The 20,289-nt window shown below is 39.3% G+C and overlaps 1 protein-coding gene across 2 annotated transcripts; it reads left to right on the forward strand.

Annotated features, from left to right (window-relative positions):
* Positions 1 to 239: 239 nt before the first annotated feature.
* Positions 240 to 17,386, forward strand: ankrd13a (ankyrin repeat domain 13A). Of its 2 annotated transcripts, none has more exons than XM_034170254.1 (15): positions 240 to 555; positions 5,728 to 5,863; positions 6,160 to 6,284; positions 6,391 to 6,436; positions 6,717 to 6,860; positions 6,981 to 7,170; positions 11,328 to 11,394; positions 11,513 to 11,594; positions 12,071 to 12,132; positions 12,212 to 12,342; positions 12,474 to 12,631; positions 12,745 to 12,876; positions 12,981 to 13,141; positions 14,928 to 14,992; positions 16,368 to 17,386. In XM_034170254.1, the coding sequence occupies exons 1-15, from the start codon at positions 448 to 450 to the stop codon at positions 16,564 to 16,566; spliced, it is 1,806 nt and encodes a 601-aa protein (XP_034026145.1). In that variant the 5' UTR covers positions 240 to 447; the 3' UTR covers positions 16,567 to 17,386. The 2 variants fall into 2 exon arrangements, with proteins under 2 accessions (XP_034026145.1, XP_034026146.1); XM_034170255.1 differs by having other exon boundaries at positions 12,984 to 13,141.
* Positions 17,387 to 20,289: the final 2,903 nt, after the last annotated feature.

Genomic DNA, 20,289 nt, shown 5'->3' on the forward strand with positions numbered 1-20,289 from the left:
CTGTGCGGATTATCCGAATGGAATCGTCTACCTTGGAACAAACTATTCGTTTACGCGATGTCAAGCATTTAATTTACAAAACACATTTCTGAGTCTACTCCCAGCAGCAGAAAAAGTTGTTAAACAGTATGTATTTCGAAATTTAAAGTGGTTTCGTAAAATATTTGAAATAGAAGACATTTGCATTTCTAGTCCTTTCGAGAACACCCCCGTCGCTACAGTGCTCTCGTCCTGCTACTTCCTTGTTCAAAAGTTTTGTTTGGTTGAAAGCTCGAACAAAACTTGAACGGTCGGGTTTGGTGTTTGTAACATTTGGTCGCTTCTTTTTGTTAGATATTAAGGGCATTATTCAAGTTTACTGTTAATTTTAGTATAATTATCTTTTCACATGGCTGCGATAATAGAGAACTGGCTAACGTTACACTGACAGGCTCCGTAAAGAGGAAGATGTCCACGGCTAACGTTAGCGAAGCTGTTCGAGTCAACTTTCCACTGCATTCTTCAGTGTGGGAAAATGATTACCGCAGACTGGAAGAACATTTATTATTGCCACAGGTTAGTACAAATGTTTCTGTCTCAAGCCTGGTGTCAGTTTATGTTCTCTGTAACATCTGTGTAGGCCAGCAGCTTCGTACTCATAGGAGCAGTGGCAGGGGTTTGGGTTCGTGAGTTTTATTGAATATTAAATAATTTAACAAATACATACAACTAATATTATATTTATTATATTCTATTACCAATAAACTGGACGTTTTGCCAAATTTATGTGGATGTTTTGGTTTGTGAACTTTTTGACTTGTGAACCTTATGACCAGCACTTTATTGATCAAGTTTACTTTTCAAGGATGTGTTCAAGTGTAATCTGAGGCCACCCAGAGAGCAGATACCTTCGCCAAAGTCCAGCAGTCCCCGATTACGTCTCTGTGCACTTTATTTTCCTTTTCCCACTAAGTTATTTCTTTGATCATCACTTTTCTCACATCCTGATTGCTCATCTTTATTCTTGAATTTTATGAATTATTTTGCCAGTCTTCCACTCAAGCCCCACCATGACCCTTAACTGGAATAAGCTGCTTCAGAAAAAAGATGGATGGATGGTTGGACAAAGAATGAGGCCCTGCAACAAATGTAAATGTACTCAATGCTTCCTTGACCCAAGGCCTACCTTGCCAACAAATTTCAATTGAAATTGTTTGTGTTATTTTGAGCTGGCTTGCTGACAGAAGGACAAGTGGCAATTAAAACATGACTTCCTTGGCAGGGGTAATTAATGGCAGCTAGCTTATTATTGTCGTGATCTGTAATGTTTTGTACCCACCTGCAAACATGTAAAGAGCAACAGTTTCACTTTCATTTTTTCACTCGTGTGTTTCTCCCAGCAGTTGATTTCAGTCCAGTAATAATTGTTAGTACCTCAGTGTGCTGATCAGTAAAGCAATAAGCTCTGCAATATGACTCATATGAAGCCCAGACATGATGCTCAGTTTTGCAAAGAAAGGTGTTAAAAAAAAGTTTATTTGCTCATATAATATTCTCAGTGACATGTGGAGTCATATTACATTCCCAGTTCAACCAAAATAAAATCAGTTAATGTATAATTACAGTGATTAGACTGTCATCAGAAAATGCACACTCACAATTATTTTAAAAATTGTACATTTTCAAGCAAAATATCAATCATTATCTCATTCCAGGCTCTCAAATGTGATGATTTTCTGCTTTTCTGTTTTGGATAGAATTTAAACGGAATAGTTGTCATTAAAATAAGCAGTTTTTCTTTTAAAGTTGCCTTGGAGTTTTCTTTTCTTTTTGAGACTTGTTTAATTGTGAAAACAATTTGAGTAATGATACTGAAAACAATCCTTAGTTCATTCATTTACTATATGCTAGTACTCCAGTTAAGGGTCAGGGGCTGGAGCCTATTCCAGCAGTCAAAGGGTGAGAGGCAGGGTACACCCTGGACAGGATGCCAGTCTATCACAGAGCACAATGCTTAGTTGCAGCAATAAAGTAAATCTATTATTTAATTTATTATTATTATAAATAAAAACACGCACTCGTGCTTTTAATATATAGATCAGTGGTCTCCAAACTATTCCAGAAAGGGCCGAGAGGGTGCAGGTTTTCTTTGTAGCCACTGACTTCAGGTGATTTCACTGATTAACACCACTTGGAGCAGGTGGGATGAGTTCATCATTGAAATCGCCTGCTGGAGTCAGTGGCTGCAAAGCAAACCTGCACCCTCTCTGCCCTTTCTGGAATAGTTTGGAGAGCACTGATATAGATGATTTACTGCCCCCTGCTGGAATGGCATGTGAGTCCAGAATGTAAATACCAGTGGCCATTGTTCAGTGTTGTTAGCTAATATATGTAGTTTGTCTAAAAATATTAGTCCTGTCAATGTTTGGTTTTGGCGCCGTTCATCCTTGACCCAAAATACATAAGAATACCAAACAGCAGATGTCAGCGCTCCATACTTTGTGCGTGATCAAAATTGCATGCACGCAGAGCTTTTTGTCTTTTCTGCATTCTGCTGTAAGCAAGCGCCTTGAATTTGACACAGAAACAGATGGTGGTGGAAAACATTAAAGCCACTACTACACTTTTCACTTATGGTATAGAGAGCATGACACTAAGTCACTCATGGTAACAGCAACATAACACTTAACTCACTAAACCAGGGCTCGAAATAGTACGTGCATGTGCTAGTTTGTGCATGTATTATTTGAGCGGTGCACGTAATTTTATACTCCACTTGCACTGGTGCAAGTAACTTTATCCAAGTTTTATCAACTATAAGCACCAGCAGAATGAACCAATAAAGGAATAAATAAGGAAAAAACAATTTCCAGTGTGTTGTCTTCATCTTCCCTGCCTTTTATGACTCTCACACATGGAGAGAGTTGCTGTGCTCTATTTGTTGTGTTCGCACACGCACATGTAAACAAAGAAAACAAAAAACTGGCTGTGGTTTCTCGCTCTCTCTCTCTCTCTCTCTCTCTCTCTGCCCTCAAACTCTGTCATCATTGTGTTATAAACCAGTCACCATTTGTTTTATTATACATCTGTGTAGTTAATAAAATTATTTTCACGGATGATTAGTTCATGCGCGCACGTGAAAAAAAAACTGATTGTCACTGCAGTTCCTTTACAGAACCCGGGGAGAGGTCACTTAAAGTGATATTTTTTTTTTCTGGCCATGATAATTTGTGCGCACGTTTTCCTTTAATTGAGCCCACAAATTAATAAAACGTGCGCATGTTTTCCTGGCCGCGATCATTCGTGCACACATTTTCCTTTAATTGAGCCCTTGAATTAATAAAATGTGCGCACGTTTTCCTTTCGTTCAAAATGAACTTCATAATATGACCTAAACTGTCATCCTCACGACGGGGAGACCTTCGCCCTCAGCATCCTTTTTAATGTGCTTAAACTCCAGATGATGCCATGCTGGGCAGCTGGAGTTCTCTGTATGTCCTTGTGCACCCAAACCATGATGATATACTCTGACCAGATCCATTTCTAATGGGGAAATGTATTACACTCTCTCCTGGTTTGTTGGCTAATAGCCAACATTTATGTGTCAAGACAATGTTGAGTGCACATTTTACAAATTGTGGCCACGTTTAAGTAGATCGTGTCCTTGTTTCACTCAAACAACGCTTAAAACGAGCGCACAATATAATAAAATATGCGCACATTCTCTCCACATGCGAAACATTTTGCGATGACACTTCCTGGGGTTAGTAGTTCCTCGCTCTCTCTCCTCCTCAAACTCTGTCATAATTGTTATAACCCAGTCACCATTTGTTTTATTATACATATGTGTAGTTAATAAATAAAATAATCTTCACGTACGATTCGTTCACGCGCGCACATGAAAAAAAAAAGCTGCTGCTGCTGCTCTCCCCTCAAACTCTCCCCAGAGAGGAAGAGTCTGACACATCAGAGGAGGAGTTTTAAGGTTGATATAAGACTGACTTTTGGTTGTACAAGTAACTTTTTTTTGGTGTAAGTCATTTTTTTGTTAATAGCACCAGTGCAAGTAGGTTAAAAAATGTATTTTGACCCCTGCTAAACCAATTGAACTATAAAAACACAATAAATCAGTAACACTAACAACACTTTTAAACTAACATGAACCACAATAACAATTTTAAACCCCAAACTCCCGTGGTGCATTGTAGCACAATGTCCATTGTTTACTGGCTAGCTAAAATCACTAATTTCTCAAAAAATATTTGTCCTATCGACTTTCTGCGTCCACAGTGTTCATCCTTGACCCAAAATACAAAAGCATACCAAACAGCAAATATCAGCTCTCCCCAGTTTCACAATAATTGAAGCCATACACACACACGCACACAGAGGCCACTTGGCTATTATATTATAGATATCCACAATCAGATCAGATCTGGTAGCATTGACAGGCGATAGTGAGTGCCAGTCTGCACCTCATTTTCAAATATGAGAGTGATTGGGGCAAATTCGATTAAGATATAATGTATAAAATATACATTAAATCAATGTTTTCAATGTTAAATTCAAATGGTCACAAAATCTGTAATCCGGATCACACCTTCAGTCAATAAAGAATAACATCCTGCATAACACTCTCAAATATGAAAGATATTCAATCTTTTTTGACAATTAGGAATTTTTGAAAATTCCTTCAGTGTTAAAGAATAGGGATTTTCTTCCAAGATTTTTCCTGACTTTGATGTTTGACCTTGAAAATTGAATCAGTTCTTGCCTATCAGGATATGAATCCTCTGTAAAAAAAAAAAAAAAAAAAAAAAAAAATTGATAACGATATCCCAGCATGCTCTTGTTCCACCACTAGATCCTGGTACTGACGTGGGTGCAATGTCTGATAGGATGCCAAGACTTACTGAATTTACTACTATTCCACTGGGTATGCTGACAAAACCTGTGTGTATAAACTTCCTACTAAGGGGCATTTTGTCATGTGAGTGCGTAAAATAGGGCCACAAGTTCTTTCTTCCACTTCACATCTATTTTTTTTTTTTGTAGCCTCGTTTTTTTTTGTTTGTTTGTTTTGTTTTTTGGCAAAATTCTTGTAAAATGTCGACTTTCCAGTGCTCACAATCTTAAATATTTATGTTGCTGTTGACACTTATAGTGTGTTTTGGGTAGTTGTGAACTTTTACTCAGCCCAGCATGCACCGCATGGACTGAGATGCTGAATTGGCTAATTGAATTGGGGAGGTGATGGTCTAGATGGTCTAGTGGTTAAGGCATTGGGCTTGAGACCAGAAGATCCTGACTGGAAAATCAGTCAGGCAAAATCACTAAGGGCCCTTGGGCAAGGTCTTTAATCCCCTATTGCTCCCGGTGTGTAGTGAGCACCTTGTATGGCAGCACCCTCACATTGGGGTGAATGTGCGGCATTATTTGTAAAGCGCTTTGAGCGTCTGATGCAGATGGAAAAGTGCAGTTGAATTAATTAGAGTCTGCTCCTTTGTCTGTTCTTGACCAAGGCAGCGTGTCTGCATCTGAAGTTTGTTCCCCGGTGTCAGACTGTAGCTGCACACTGTCCCTAATGGTTGCATTGTGTCTTACTGTAATTAGGATGGGTTAAATGCAGAAGACAAATTTCACTGTATGCACAATGACAATAAATGCCTTTCTTCTTCTTAAGTGATGCAACACTTGATGGTGTCGCTTCAGAGCAGCACATGTCACTTTCTTTCTGATTTTTCTCAGAATGACATAGAAGCTGTTGATCCCAGAGGTCGGACACCTCTGCACCTCGCTGTATCGCTTGGCCACCTGGAGTCAGTGAGAGTCCTTCTGAGACATGGTGCTGAAGTGACAAAAGAAAATGCCAACAACTGGACAGGTTAGACCTCAAATCCAGCTTCATAACAGACAGATGATGCTATGTTGGCTCCTGAGCTTGCATTGCAGGTACACTCTTAGAGGTTTGTGGGTTGTTTAACCATTTAGAGTCCTGCTGCTGTTAAGACAACATTTGCTGCTAATTGTTTAGTGGTAAAACTGCATACCAATTTGTCTCCTCCAACTATAGTAAGACAGCATCACTTTATTACCACTGGTGTCGTGGTTTTTAATGGATACATGTGACTCCTGGGCACTGTTGGCTTAAAATGTGTGGTGGTTTGTTTGTGTCTGCAGTTCTGCAGGAGGCAGTCAGCACTGGGGATCCAGAGATGGTTCAACTTGTGCTTCAACGCAGAGACTACCTCAAAGCCTCTACTGCCTTGGGAGGAGTACCTGAGCTGCTGTCAAAGATCAGAGAGGTTTGGCTTGATAGATAGATAGATGATAGATAGATAGATAGACTGAAAAACATTTACTGGTTTAAAACAAAGTTTTATTTCTTTTTTCCTCTCCTTTCATCCTCAGTCTCCAGATTTCTACATGGAAATGAAGTGGGAGTTCACCAGTTGGAGTAAGTTATTTTGCGCAGGGATTAAAATATGTTACAAATTTTGACTATGTGTCTATGATGGTGTGAGCTGGTTATTATCTGGAATGAAAAATGTATCAGAAAATAGTACCCACATATGTCAGATAAACTTTGACTGCCAAGAGCTTTTTTTTTTGTAATAATACAGGAAAGACTGCATACCTGCCATGTTTGTTCTTAGTTCTGAGTCACATTGCACTGCATCACCTGTAGATGGATTCCTTTCTATTGTCATGTCATTCCTTTCTATGTTGCTTCACAGTCCCCCTTCTGTCCCGGGTTTGTCCAAGTGATGTCTGTCGCATTTGGAAAAGTGGTGCCAGTCTGCGTGTTGATGCCACTCTTCTTGGCTTTGAGAACATGACCTGGATCAGAGGGCGTCGAAGTTACATCTTCAGAGGAGATGGTAGTATTTGCTTAACTTTGTTAAGGTGTGTGTGTGCCTGCGTGTGTGAGCTCAAAAACTGCTCTCTCACTTTTCTCTGACAGCTCTAAATTTTGTCACTGACTCCAACCCACCCCCCAGATTCTTTTGCAGAATTGATGGAGGTGAATCATGATGTTCAAGTGGTAGACACAGAGTGTTTCAACATATCCCAAGAAATGGAGGATGTTACTTTAGAGTCCATGCAGCCAGCTCAGCAGGAGGTTGCCAAAAGGTTAACTACTCCTATCGTCAACACCTACCTGGATACCAAGGATATTGCTTTTGAGAGGTATGAATCACTTCTTTTTCTATCATTACATTCTATTATCACATCTATTCTCTTACAGCACAAGTTCCACCATCCTTTGATCAAGTCAAGTCTGGGAGCATGCACTGGTGCTGTGCTTCGCCGCATCCACAACACCACGGATCCGCCTTGGGCCCAGAAGGCAACCACCCTGGCAGATAACTGGTCCATTATCACATCTCTAAAATAACCATCTATCTGCTGCAACCAAATGAAACAAGGGCATCCCCTTAGTCTTCTCCAGCTACTGGGCTCCTCAGCACACAGGGACCTGAGTGCTGGGTCATGCACAGAGAAATGTACTATGTGGCCAAAATGGCAAAGCTGATGGTCCCTCACAATGCAAGTGATACTCCTTATCGTAGTCTTTCTTAGTAACCACTCATTTGATACGAAGTCATTCCAGTGGTACCCAAGGATCCTCTGAAGAGACATGGTACGAAAGACATCCAGTCAACAAATCATTTGATCCTCTGATCAGTTGAGAGTATTTAGTTAGTGCAAAAACTGTCATCAGATTTTCACAGTTTTTTTTCTTAAGGTTTAGTTACCATGGAAATCTCATTCCAACCCTATCATCTTGTTCCTAACCATTATGCAGTATTTGTATTTGATTAGTCATTTGGGTATTATCTGTGCTGGCCTTAGAAAAATGTTGTGTGAATCTTAATTTGACATAAACTTTAAGTTTACACAACAGCAACTGGAGTTTTTGTTTGTCTTCAAAGCGTTTGTTTCTTCACTGCCTGTGAAATTGAATATTTGGTTTTGTCTATTTGATGTTATTGAGTTTTACAATGCTGTTTTGGTGTGTTGTTTATATATTATTGTGTGAAGCACTTAGTCCTGAAAGTGCTATATAATTTTTTAAAATTATTTATTAATGAAGTAAAGTTTGATGCCTATTTGTGTGATTAGTATATATCACTGTATGTTTGCAATTAAATTGCTTTTTGACTTGTTAAATTGAGGTGTAACTAGTAAAACAAGGGCAATAAGCATACACTAATTTTAGTGGAACTAAATGTAAATTCTAAATTAGATGAAAATATGAGCAATGATCTTAATTTAAATATCTACCATATTTCCAGAGTATAAGTCCTGATTTATTTATTCATTCATTTTTGTTTTACTAGTTTGGGAGGTCCTACAACTTGTAATCCTAACTGTTATATATGGGGAAACTAGAGACATTCATCACGAAATGCCCCGTGTGCAGTATTATTTTCCATGCAAAGTGCAGTAATATGTACTTGTATGGGATGGGTATTTAGTTGAAGCCTTATGTGTTTGATGTAAACTGGGATATACAATGAAAAAATTGGAGATTGGCATAATATTTAGAGGATGTGACAAATGGTGACCAAAAAAGTTGGTCACAGCCGCCAGCCTTCAAAACAAATACAACCACTGGTGACCTTGAAATGGAGGTCAAGGTCACTGGCCTTTGGACCCAGGCGAAGTACTCCTCCAAGGTATGTACCCACCAAATATGAAGTTTCTGCGAGTAGTAGGTGCCGGGCTACTTTGCGGCAAAGGATTTGACAGTTGTGACCATTGGTGACCTTGAAAAGCAGGTCAAGGTCACTGGCCTTCAAACCTATGCGAAGTACTCCTCCAAGGCATGTACCCACCAAATAAGTTTGTGCGAGCAGTAGATGCAGAGCTACGTTGCGGTGAAGGATTTGACAGTTGTGACCACTGGTGACCTTCAAAAGTAAGTCAAGGTCACTGGCCTTCCAACCCATGCGAAGTACTCCTCCAAGGCATGTACCCACCAAATATGAAGTTTCTGTGAGCAATAGGTGCCGTGCTATGTTGGAGCGAATGAATTGCGGTCGGTCGGACAGACGGACAACTCGGATGCTATATGCCCCGCCTCGCGGGGCATAAAAAAAAGTACTGCATTACACTCTACACATGCGACAAGCTGCTCCTATATGCTTAACAAGATACTGTGATTGAAACTCCAGAGCAGAAAGTGGCAGTAACGCACCATAAAGCTGGATCCCAACTGCTGCAAAACAAGAAGATTATAATCTCTCTTGGAGAACAAGTTATTTTAAGAACCACAGTCTCAAATTGAAAAACCACCCTCTTGAGTAAAAAGAGGTAATAACACTCGGCACAACTTTTTTGGGCTATGTGAGAAAAGGAGAACAGTGCAGACAGGTCAGCCAGGCTGTGGTAAGGTTATCTTTTGCAAATGTTTTGCAGAAGAGTTTTCAAATGTTTAATTACATTGCATGTTTACCTAACCAATGATAATCTGTAAATGAAATGTGAAGGAATATGTAGAACCTGTCTTGACAACACACCAGTAACCAGTGATATCACAGTTACATTGAGTTTATATAGCCTGTGTCATCTAACATATTGACTCTGCGATCAGTTCTGCCAAATCATGCTACCGCTCCATGGAATGCACTACCAATGCACCGGTCCTCCAGCAGCGAAAGTTGAGCTATGTTTAATCGTGAATCAGTGGACTGTCATCAAATTTGGAGCGCCACCAGTACAACGTTGCCCTCTGCTGAGCTACATCAATCTGCCTTGAAGACAGGAAATTTGGACTGTTGGAACGAGCCTTCTTTGGTGTTTCATAGAGATTTTTGAGAATCTGCTACTTTGGCCAGCGTCAGCCACTACACATCATAGTGTGAACAATTTTTAAAGTACACTAGTGTTGCTTGTGGGGATCCACGGGTTTCCAGATTGGGTAGTGTTTATAAAATAGGTAGCTGACAATTTTCAAGGGTGGTAATTTATTAAGCAAAGCTTGTATGAGTTGGAATGGTGTGAGTCCAGAATGTTTTTAGAACCTTAGAATGCAAGTTTTTACAAAAGAAACTCAACCTTTTTATTTTCTGTTAATTATGTCATTTTTAATGTTAACTTACTGTCTTAATGTATTTATAAGTTGTTTAGGTCGTTATCATATAACTTCAATTTATTTAATTTATACTGTGCCAAATCACAACAAAGTTGCCTCAAGGTGCTTCACACAAGTAAGGTCTAACCTTACCAACTCCTAGAGCAAGCACCCAGGTGACACTGATGAGGAAAAACTCCCTCTGATGATTTGAGGAAGAAAACTCACGCAGACCAGACTCAAAGGGGCAACCCTCTGCTTGGGCCATGCTACCGACACAATTGACGAAACGAATATACAGGTAATTTTGGTTGTCCATGCCAGTGCACAGGATGGGAGGCTTGCAGAAGAGGACACCACCCCATCTGTGGATGGAGCCGTACCTCAGAGAAAAACAATCAGGCGGCAGAAAAACAACCAATACTGTATACACACATTATTATTATTGACAGCATTATTCTATTGTCATTTGATTTTTAAATGGATCGCAATGGAAATAAGTGTTTTCACTTTTTTGTCATCCATGTTTTGTTTTATTTTTGTTTACATATTTATAATTATTTTATGCACTTATATTGAACTTCCGAAATAAAATCATGCACTCATGCTTTTAATATATAGATGATTTACCACCCCTGCTGGAATGGCGTGTGAGTCCGGAATGTAGTTAGCAATGTTCATTGTTCAGCATTGTTCTCTAATATCCGTAGCTTCTACAAAAATATTTGTCCTATCAGCATTCAATTTTGGCATGCCCAGAGTCGAAGGTGGCATACATTAAAGACAATGCACTTTGCACTCATGGTACCGGCAACATGAGACTTAACTAAACTGACTAAACCTATTGAGCTACAAAAACGTAATAAATCAGTAACACTAACAACGCTGTTAAACTAACATGAACCACAGCAACAACATTTAAAACCCCAAAACCTGAACTCCCATGATGCAGCACAACATCCATTGTTTACTGGTTAGCTAAAATTGCTAACTTCTCCAAAAATATTAGTCCTATCAACTTTCTGTTTTTGCAGCATTCATCCCTGACTCAAAATAAGCATACCAAACTGCAAATGTCAGCTCTCCCCAGTTTCGGTGTGATCGAAGCCGTGCCAGTTGGCTATTATAATATAGATAACTCATCACTGCTTAAGTGCACTGCTATGATTTTTTTTCTTTTTTTTATGACAATGAAATCATGATGTATTTATTTATTGTAAAGTATGAAAGTGAAGTTTTGCTTTTAAACATGACTTTTTCCTCACAGAACCAAAATGGGGATATGGGGCTGGAGGACTGAGAGAACTGAAGTTGTCAGTGGATTTGAAGCAAAGGTTCACATAAGTATTAAGCTTTGTTTTGCTGTAACCACATTGTTGTCCTACAAATCCTTGCAGACTGTATAGGGTATTTATAGTAGCATGGAATATTGTTTATGTTGGTTTTTATCAGGTCTTCAGCGTGAACAATGTACATGTGGTGATCAGGACGAGGACAGAGCATCTTACAGATGAGGAGAAGGCCAGAATAAAAAGTATGTGATTTATTTATTTGCTTATTTTTAATATAAACTGTACTTAGCATGGTGGCTTAGTGGTTAGCGCTGTTGCCTCACAGGAAGAAGGTCATGGGATCACTTCCCACCTGGTCTATTCTGTGTGGAGTTTTGCATGTTCTCCCCATATTTGTGTGGGTTCCCTCCAGGTGTTCAGCTTCCTCCACACCTAAAAACATGCAGGTTAAGTGAATTGGTGACTCTAAATTGACCACAGGTGTGTGTGTGAATGTGTTTGTCTACATGTGGCCCTGCGAAAGACTGGCTTTCCTCTCCAGGATGTACCCCGCCTCTTGCCCTATGGCTGCTTCAATAGGCTCCAGCCCTGTGACCCTTAATTGGAGGAAGCGGGTATAGAAAATGGATGGATTTATTTAACTTTTTCATTCTGTATGTTATGCAATACGTTTCTTACTGAGGTTCATTGTGAACATTGAATTTACTCTTGTTGAAAGGTGACAGAAACGTCCTGGAGTCTCTGCTGGGGACGGTGGAGCAGCACATAAATGCACAAGGGGTAAAGCATTCATTACTACATGGCCATGGCATGTCTCCCCCCCAAACATGTGTTTTGATGTAAGTGCCTGACTTTACAGGACCTTACACTTGAATATGCAACTGCCAACAATCCCACTGCCATTACTCCAGAGGAATACTTTGATCCCAACTTTGATTTGGGGAACAGGGACATCGGCCGCCCCATTGAACTCAGCATTCGAACGCAGAAGTGAGAAATGGTTTTATGGAAATAAAAATCATATTGTACTTCATTGCTCTTTGCTATGTATTAATAAATAAATGCATAATTTTGTGTGCACATTAATTCTCAATTTTTTCTTCTATTTCGTGTGTTAACAGGTTCAAAGGTACATTGTGGATGAGTGAGGAACATCCTCTGTCCTTGGTTGAACAGGTAACCCCCATTATAGACCTCATGGCACGGACCAGCTCCCATTTTGCACGACTACGGGATTTTGTCACTCTTAAGTTTCCTCCTGGATTTCCAGTTAAAATAGGTACAGGGAATTCCTTTAACTTCATTTTAAGAGACTTCGTGAAGCACAAGCAGTAATGTTTTATGTTTTGGGGTTGGATTTTTGTTTTTTGTTTTGTTTTTTCCTCACTGCAGAGATTCCCTTGTTTCATGTACTCAATGCCAGGATTACCTTTGGAAATGTCAATAAGTGCAGTAAAGAGGCAGAAACAAACACAACACCAGCAGCCACGCCAACGTCTTCTGGAGAAGATGAAGAAGCTGCAGGTTGATGTGCAGACAGTCACACTTGAATATGACAAGTGCAACAAAATACAAGTACGTAGCATATCTGACTTCTGAAAAGTATCATTTGGTTTTCCTCTATCCAGCAGCGCCTCCATTTCAGGTGTGTCCTTCAGTGTTTGAGGTTCCTGACCACTACCAATGCAGAGGTGGCAGCCGCCACATGCCCATCTCCAACAATGATGAGGAGCTTTTACAGTATGCCATCCATCAGAGTCTCCTGGAGTCCCGCAGAGTCCCGGGCCAGGTCAGACAGAACAATATTTATAGGAAAACACTCTAACACAGCAAATACAGTGGGGCAAAAAAAGTATTTAGTCAGTCCCTGATTGTGCAGGTTCTCCTACTTAGAAAGATGAGAGAGGTCTGTAATTTTCTTCATAGGTACACTTCAACTGTGAGAGACAAAATGAGAAGAAAAATTCAGGAAATCACATTGTAGGATTTTTAAAGAATTTATTTGTAAATTATGGTGGAAAATAAGTATTTGGTCAATAATAAAAGTTCAGCTCAGTACTTTGTAACATAATCTTTGTTGGCAATGACAGAGGTCAAATGTTTCCTGTAAGTCTTCACTGGATTTCAACTCCCTCAACAAATTTTCTATGGGGTTGTGGTCTGGAGACTGGCTTGGCCACTCCAGGACCTTGAAATGCTTTTTACGGGGCCACTTCTGGATCATCCATATCCTCTCTGGCAAACTTCAGACAGGCCTGGACACGTACTGGCTTAAGCAGGGGGACATGCCTGGCAATGCAGGATTTGAGTCCCTCTCTGCGTAGTGTGTAGCCTTTGCTACTTTGGTCCCAGCTCTTTGCAGGTCATTCATCAGGTCCCTCTGTGTAGTTCTGGGATTTTTGCTCACCGTTCTCATGATCATTTTGACCCCACAGGATGAGATCTTGCGTGGAGCCCCAGATCGAGGGAGATTATCAGTGGTCTTGTATGTCTTCCATTTTTTTTTACAATTGCTCCCACAGTTGATTTATTCACACCAACCTGCTTGACTATTGTAGATTCACTCTTCCCAGCCTGGTGCACATCTACAATTTTCTTCCTGGTGTTCTTCGACAGCTCTTTGGACTTGGCCATGGTTGAGTTTGGAGTCTGACTGTTTGAGGCTGTGGATAGGTGTCTTTTATATAGATAACAAGTTCCAAGAGATGCCATTAATACAGGTACCAGGTGGAGGACAGAAGAGCTTCTTAAGAAGAAGTTACAGGTCTGTGAGAGCCAGAAATGTTGCTTGTTTGTGGGTGACCAAATACTTGTTTTCCACCATAATTTACAAATAAATTCTTTAAAAATCCTACAATGTGATTTTCTGGATTTTTTTTTTTTTCTTATTTTGTCTCTCATAGTTGAAGTGTACCTATGATGTAAATTACAGACCACCCTCATGTTTCTAAGTAGGAGAACTTGCACAATCAGGGGCTGACTAAATACTTTTTTACTCCACTGTACACACAAATGTCATGACTAAGGATATGTTTTTGCAACCCCATAGTCCTGTATTATATTCTGATGAGCTTTTGCTAGAACACATTGAAAATCAATGTTTTTTTTTTTGTTTGTTTGTTTTTTCATATTTGATCAAGAAAAGTTCACCCATGACTAACTTTGACATTTCTCTGTTGTATTTGGATGGATTTTCAAAAACTAGAACCCTGGTTGAATAATAAACCAAAAAAAGAAAAAGCACGATGACTCCTCAGCAATACAATCTAATCACCACTGAAGTCTTAAAAATGTTAAGAATTTATTGAAAGCCAAGAGTGCTCTGCAATCTTGCCCACAATCATACAGGTTTTGCATAAGAGTACAAACATGGGTGAACTTCTTTAATGATGGGTCAAAGGTGAGTTCACTTTAGTTACATATGCATAAAAGCTTATCTAAATATGATACAGGAAATTGTTCTTGAGGAAGAAAATTAAAAAGTTGTATCCCTTGTAATGACATCATGTTTAGAGCTGCTTGATGTTGTGTAATATGTAGCTATTACAGTACTGCTTCTGTTTATGGGCTAACAGGAGGTGAACTGGAATGAAACAGACGGGAACTTGAGCAATGTAACTGACTATAGCCAGAGTGACAGGTAGGACCACAGGTTCCTACATAGTGACATAGTTGCTATGATTAAATGTTCAGTTCTTGTTTAATATGTTGGAGAGTTGTAGAGAAAGTTGAGTTTGAAAGTTTTAACCCAAGTTTGACAAACCTATGTCAGTGACTGTAGGACAGGGGTGGCCAAGTTCGGTCCTCGAGAGCCACATTCCTGACACTCTTGTTAGCAGACTTTTAATGAGCCTTTCATTGGATTCAGGTGTGTTGGAGTAGGGAGACAACTAAGAGTGTCAGGAATGTGGCTCTCGAGGACCGAACTTGGCCATCCCTGCTGTAGGACATGGGTTAAAGTTCTCCGTCACCACGATGGATTTCAGTCATTTGGAAAATTTAACCACACATACGCCCGCATGTGGTGTCATGCGTGTTTTGGGGCTGAAATATGATAGGCTCACTGTCAAAGCAACATCCCATTCTGTGCTAATCAAAGCAGCAGCAGTGTCAGCGTGGATAGCACCGCACGCGGAGGAAGGGACTGTGTGAATTTTCACTCCTCTCTGCTGTTTTTACTGCTTGCCATGAGTCACGGTCCTTCTCCTCTCTGTCTTCGAGGGAACATTGGCAGACCTTCCCCAATTACAGCGGGGTGTGGCTTTGCTTTGAACCTTGAATCAATGAAGCAAAGCGTCGATGTGCTGCTTCGGTTCTGTTTTATTTTGCTTTACCTTAAATTTTCCCCGCTAAAACCCTAAAGAGCATATGTCTGTGAGTAATATTTACCTTTCTGTGTTAAACTGACCTGTTATGGTCTTCTGAAACAGTTGATAGATGTATTTTATAACTTAAAAATGGGACACATGCTAATGCGTTAGCATGTCTATGGCGTTTTCAATGTTAAAGTTAGCATTAAGCTGTTTGCATCTCAGCACGTTGTGTACATTTGTTTTCTGTATAATAATTAATGGCTCAGCATTTGTTGTCCTAAAACAGTCAAATGTATTATAAATTGTAATATTTTTTATTTGTATATCAATAATAATAATAGCAACAACAATAATAATAAAAACTAAAAGCAGAAAAGATAAAACCAACTAACAATGAACATAAATAAATAAATAGCTGTTTCCTGTGAACACCTAGTGACTCTTAAACCTCCACTTCATCCCTGTTTTATTTAAGTTTAATGACAATTTGTTTGGTCAAACCACATCTAAGCTGTGTTTTTACACAAGAAAAAAATAAAATGCAGTAAATTGCACATTTGTGTCTTTTTTCATGAAAATATCTTATTAAAGATCACATATTACACTTTAGTCAGGCCTTTAAAATGATTTAGTGGACTCTTGCTGTCATATATTGTCAGTGGTTGAGATAGTTGCTGTATTTAACTTATGTTGTTATTGCAGGAGTATTCCAGAAGGTCTGCCGGGGGAACCTGGAGACACTTCCAGCCCTACCAGCTCTCTGTCTGCCACCAGCCCTGACTCAGACCTGCACCTTGCCTTGGAGCTTTCAGTACAAGCTCAAGAACAAGAGGAGAGGCTGAGGAAGCAAGAAGAAGAGGAGCTAGAGAGGATATTGCAGCTGTCACTCATTGATAAGTAAAAAGGAAGAAGAGGGAATTTAAAAAGTCAGGATGTGCCTCTCCCTAAAGCAATTTTTCCAGGTCCAGAAACAACCACTACACCTCAAGTTTTCATCCCAACCGCTCTAGTCATCTATGCAACTACTTTTTTTTTTCCTGTATCACATTCTTATGACACAGGCAATATCAAACTCTCAGTAACCAATAGTCTCCCAAAAGCTTTTTTTTTTTTTATAATATTGCCGTTTATGTATTTCTATCTCGCCCTAAAGAGTTTCCATACTCAAGCATGTTTGATGAATTCTGAGCTCTTTTCTGATGGTTTGTTTTTATTGTTTTCCAACTCACACTAGCTGCCCACATGGTCATTGTAATCCAGGTTCTCTGTACAAAAGTGTTTTGACCATATAATATCGCACTAAAGGTTTTGATCTGCATTGCTTTTCTTTTTCTTTAGGTCTTTTCTTGGTCCCTAATAGTGCAGCAGATAACTGAAACAATCTTTCAAATGGTGATACAAGCACCAAATTCAGCACAAATCTTCCTTAGACATTACATTAGTCATTAGTCTTTTGAAGAAACAGACTGGCCACTTGAATTTTCAATAGGTGGCCAAGTATGGGTCAATGAAGAATTACACAGGGGTCAAAATTGAAAAATGCTCCAATCATATTGAAAAGTATACAACATTGTTTGTCTGATCATAAATATTCCAAAAAATGTATAGTTTGGACCATCTTTGATGGAGTTATATGGAGTTATGGGGTAAAACAGCAAAAACGGTGGCAAAGGTAAATTTCAGCTTGTACAGGGGTCACACGGTAATGTTGCTCCAGATTTGGTTAAAAAAAAAAGTGATGCAAATTATTCATTGAACTAATGGGATTAATAAATTCCATAAAAATTTTTCCTTTTTAAAACCCTACTAACTCAACCAATAATTTGCATCACCACCTTTAGAGCAATTTTAACTTTTGAGCTCTGTACCTGAACAAACTGAAATTGACCATTTTTGCTGTTTCTATCCAATAACTCTATAACTTTGTCATAGAGGGGCCAAACTATACTTTTTTGGAATCTTTATGATCAGACAAATAATGTGGTACTTTTTTCTCAAACACTGATTTATCAAATCAAATCAATTTTATTTATATAGCACCAAATCACAACAACAGCTGCCCCAAGGCGCTTTATATTGTAAGGCAAAAGCCAAACAATAATTACAGAAAAACCCCAACGGTCAAAACGACCCCCTATGAGCAAGCACTTGGCGACAGTGGGAAGGGAAAAACTCCCTTTTAACAGGAAGAAACCTCCAGCAGAACCAGGCTCAGGGAGGGGCAGTCTTCTGCTGGGACTGGTTGGGGCTGAGGGGAGAGAATCAGGAAAAAGACATGCTGTGGAAGGGAGCAGAGATCAATCACTAATGATTAAAAGCAGAGTGGTGCATACAGAGCAGAAAGAGAAAGAAACACTCAGTGCATCATGGGAACGCCCCAGCAGTCTAAGTCTATAGCAGCATAACTAAGGGATAGTTCAGGGTCACCTGATCCAGCCCTAACTATAAGCTTTAGCAAAAAGGAAAGTTTTAAGCCTAATCTTAAAAGTAGAGAGGGTGTCTGTCTCCCTGATCTGAATTGGGAGCTGGTTCCACAGGAGAGGAGCCTGAAAGCTGAAGGCTCTGCCTCCCATTCTACTCTTAAAAACTCTAGGAACTACAAATAAGCCTGCAGTCTGAGAGCGAAGCGCTCTATTGGGGTGATATGGTACTAAGAGGTCCCTAAGATAAGATGGGACCTGATTATTCAAAACCTTATAAGTAAGAAGAATTTTAAATTCTATTCTAGAATTAACAGGAAGCCAATGAAGAAAGGCCAATATGGGTGAAATATGCTCTCTCCTAGTCCCATCAGTACTCTAGCTGCAGCATTTTGAATTAACTGAAGGCTTTTCAGGAAACTTTTAGGACAGCCTGATAATAATGAATTACAATAGTCCAGCCTAGAGGAAATAAATGCATGAATTAGTTTATCAGCATCATTCTGAGACAAGACCTTTCTAATTTTAGAGATATTGCGCAAATGTAAAAAAGCAGCCCTACATATTTGCTTAATATATGCATTGAAGGACATATCCTGATCAAAAATGACTCCAACATTTCTCAGAGTATTACTGGAGGTCAGGGTAATGCCATCCAGAGTAAGGATCTGGTTAGACACCATGTTTCTAAGATTTGTGGGGCCAAGTACAATAACTTCAGTTTTATCTGAATTTAAAAGCAGGAAATTAGAGGTCATCCATGTCTTTATGTCTGTAAGACATTCCTGCAGTTTAACTAATTGGTGTGTGTCCTCTGGCTTCATATATAGATAAAGCTGGGTATCATCTGCGTAACAATGAAAATTTAAGGAATGCTTTCTAATAATACTGCCTAAGGGAAGCATGTATAAAGTGAATAAAATTGGTCCTAGCACAGAACCTTGTGGAACTCCATAACTAACTTTTGTCTGTGAAGAAGACTCCCCATTTACATGAACAAATTGTAATCTATTAGATAAATATGATTCAAACCACTGCAGCGCAGTGCCTTTAATACCTATGGCATGCTCTAATCTCTGTAATAAAATTTTATGGTCAGCAGTATCAAAAGCAGCACTGAGGTATAACAGGACAAGCACAGAGATGAGTCCACTGTCTGAGGCCATAAGAAGATCATTTGTAACATTCACTAATGCTGTTTCTGTACTATGATGAATTCTGAAACTCTTCAAATAGATCATTCCTCTGCAGATGATCAGTTAGCTGTTTTACAACTACCCTTTCAAGAATTTTTCAGAGAAAAGGAAGGTTGGAGATTGGCCTATAATTAGCTAAGATAGCTGGATCAAGTGATGGCTTTTTAAGTAATGGTTTAATTACTGCCACCTTAAAAGCCTGCGGTACATAGCCAACTAATAAAGATAGATTGATCATATTTAAGATCGAAGCATTAATTAATGGTAGGGCTTCCTTGAGCAGCCTTTTAGGAATGGTTTGGAGGAAGTGACTAATGAAAATAACTCAGACAGAACAATCGGAGAGAAAGAGTCTAACCAAATACCAACATTACTGAAAGCAGCCAAAGATAACGATATGTCTTTGGGATGGTTATGAGTAATTTTTTCTCTAATAGTTAAAATTTTATTAGCAAAGAAAGTCATGAAGTCATTACTAGTTAAAGTTAAAGGAATACTCGGCTCAATAGAACTCTGACTGTCAGCCTGGCTACAGTGCTGAAAAGAAACCTGTGGTTGTTCTTATTTTCTTCAATTAGTGATGAGTAGTAAGATGTCCTAGCTTTACCGAGGGCTTTTTTTATAGAGCAACAGACTCTTTTTCCAGGCTAAGTGAAGACTTCTAAATTAGTGAGACACCATTTCCTCTCTAACTTACGGGTTATCTGCTTTAAGCTGCGAGTTATACCACGGAGTCAGGCACTTCTGATTTAAGGCTCTCTTTTTCAGAGGAGCTACAGCATCCAAAGTTGTGCTCAATGAGGATGTAAAACTATTGACGAGATAATCTATCTCACTCACAGAGTTTAGGTAGCTACTCTGCAGTCTGCTGTACGCTTTCCGAAAGACGTCTACAGTAATGAAACTTATTCCCCACTGCTGGGTAGTCCAATAAAGTAAATGTAAATGTTATTTATGAAGAACATTCATGCCAAATCTGGTGCTTGTATCGGCAAGTGAAGGATTCTA

Source organism: Thalassophryne amazonica, chromosome 5, assembly GCF_902500255.1.
Source record: "Thalassophryne amazonica chromosome 5, fThaAma1.1, whole genome shotgun sequence".
Taxonomy (NCBI): Eukaryota; Metazoa; Chordata; class Actinopteri; order Batrachoidiformes; family Batrachoididae; genus Thalassophryne; species Thalassophryne amazonica.

What these genes read in the sequence shown, in the direction of transcription:
- ankrd13a (XM_034170254.1), top strand. Translation starts at nt 448, where the DNA reads ATGTCCACGGCTAACGTTAGCGAAGCTGTTCGAGTCAACTTTCCACTG. An exon ending in GGAGAAGGCCAGAATAAAAA is followed by an intron (nt 11,595 to 12,070) that starts GTATGTGATTTA and finishes TCTTGTTGAAAG; the next exon opens with GTGACAGAAACGTCCTGGAG. An exon ending in TGGATTTCCAGTTAAAATAG is followed by an intron (nt 12,632 to 12,744) that starts GTACAGGGAATT and finishes TCCTCACTGCAG; the next exon opens with AGATTCCCTTGTTTCATGTA.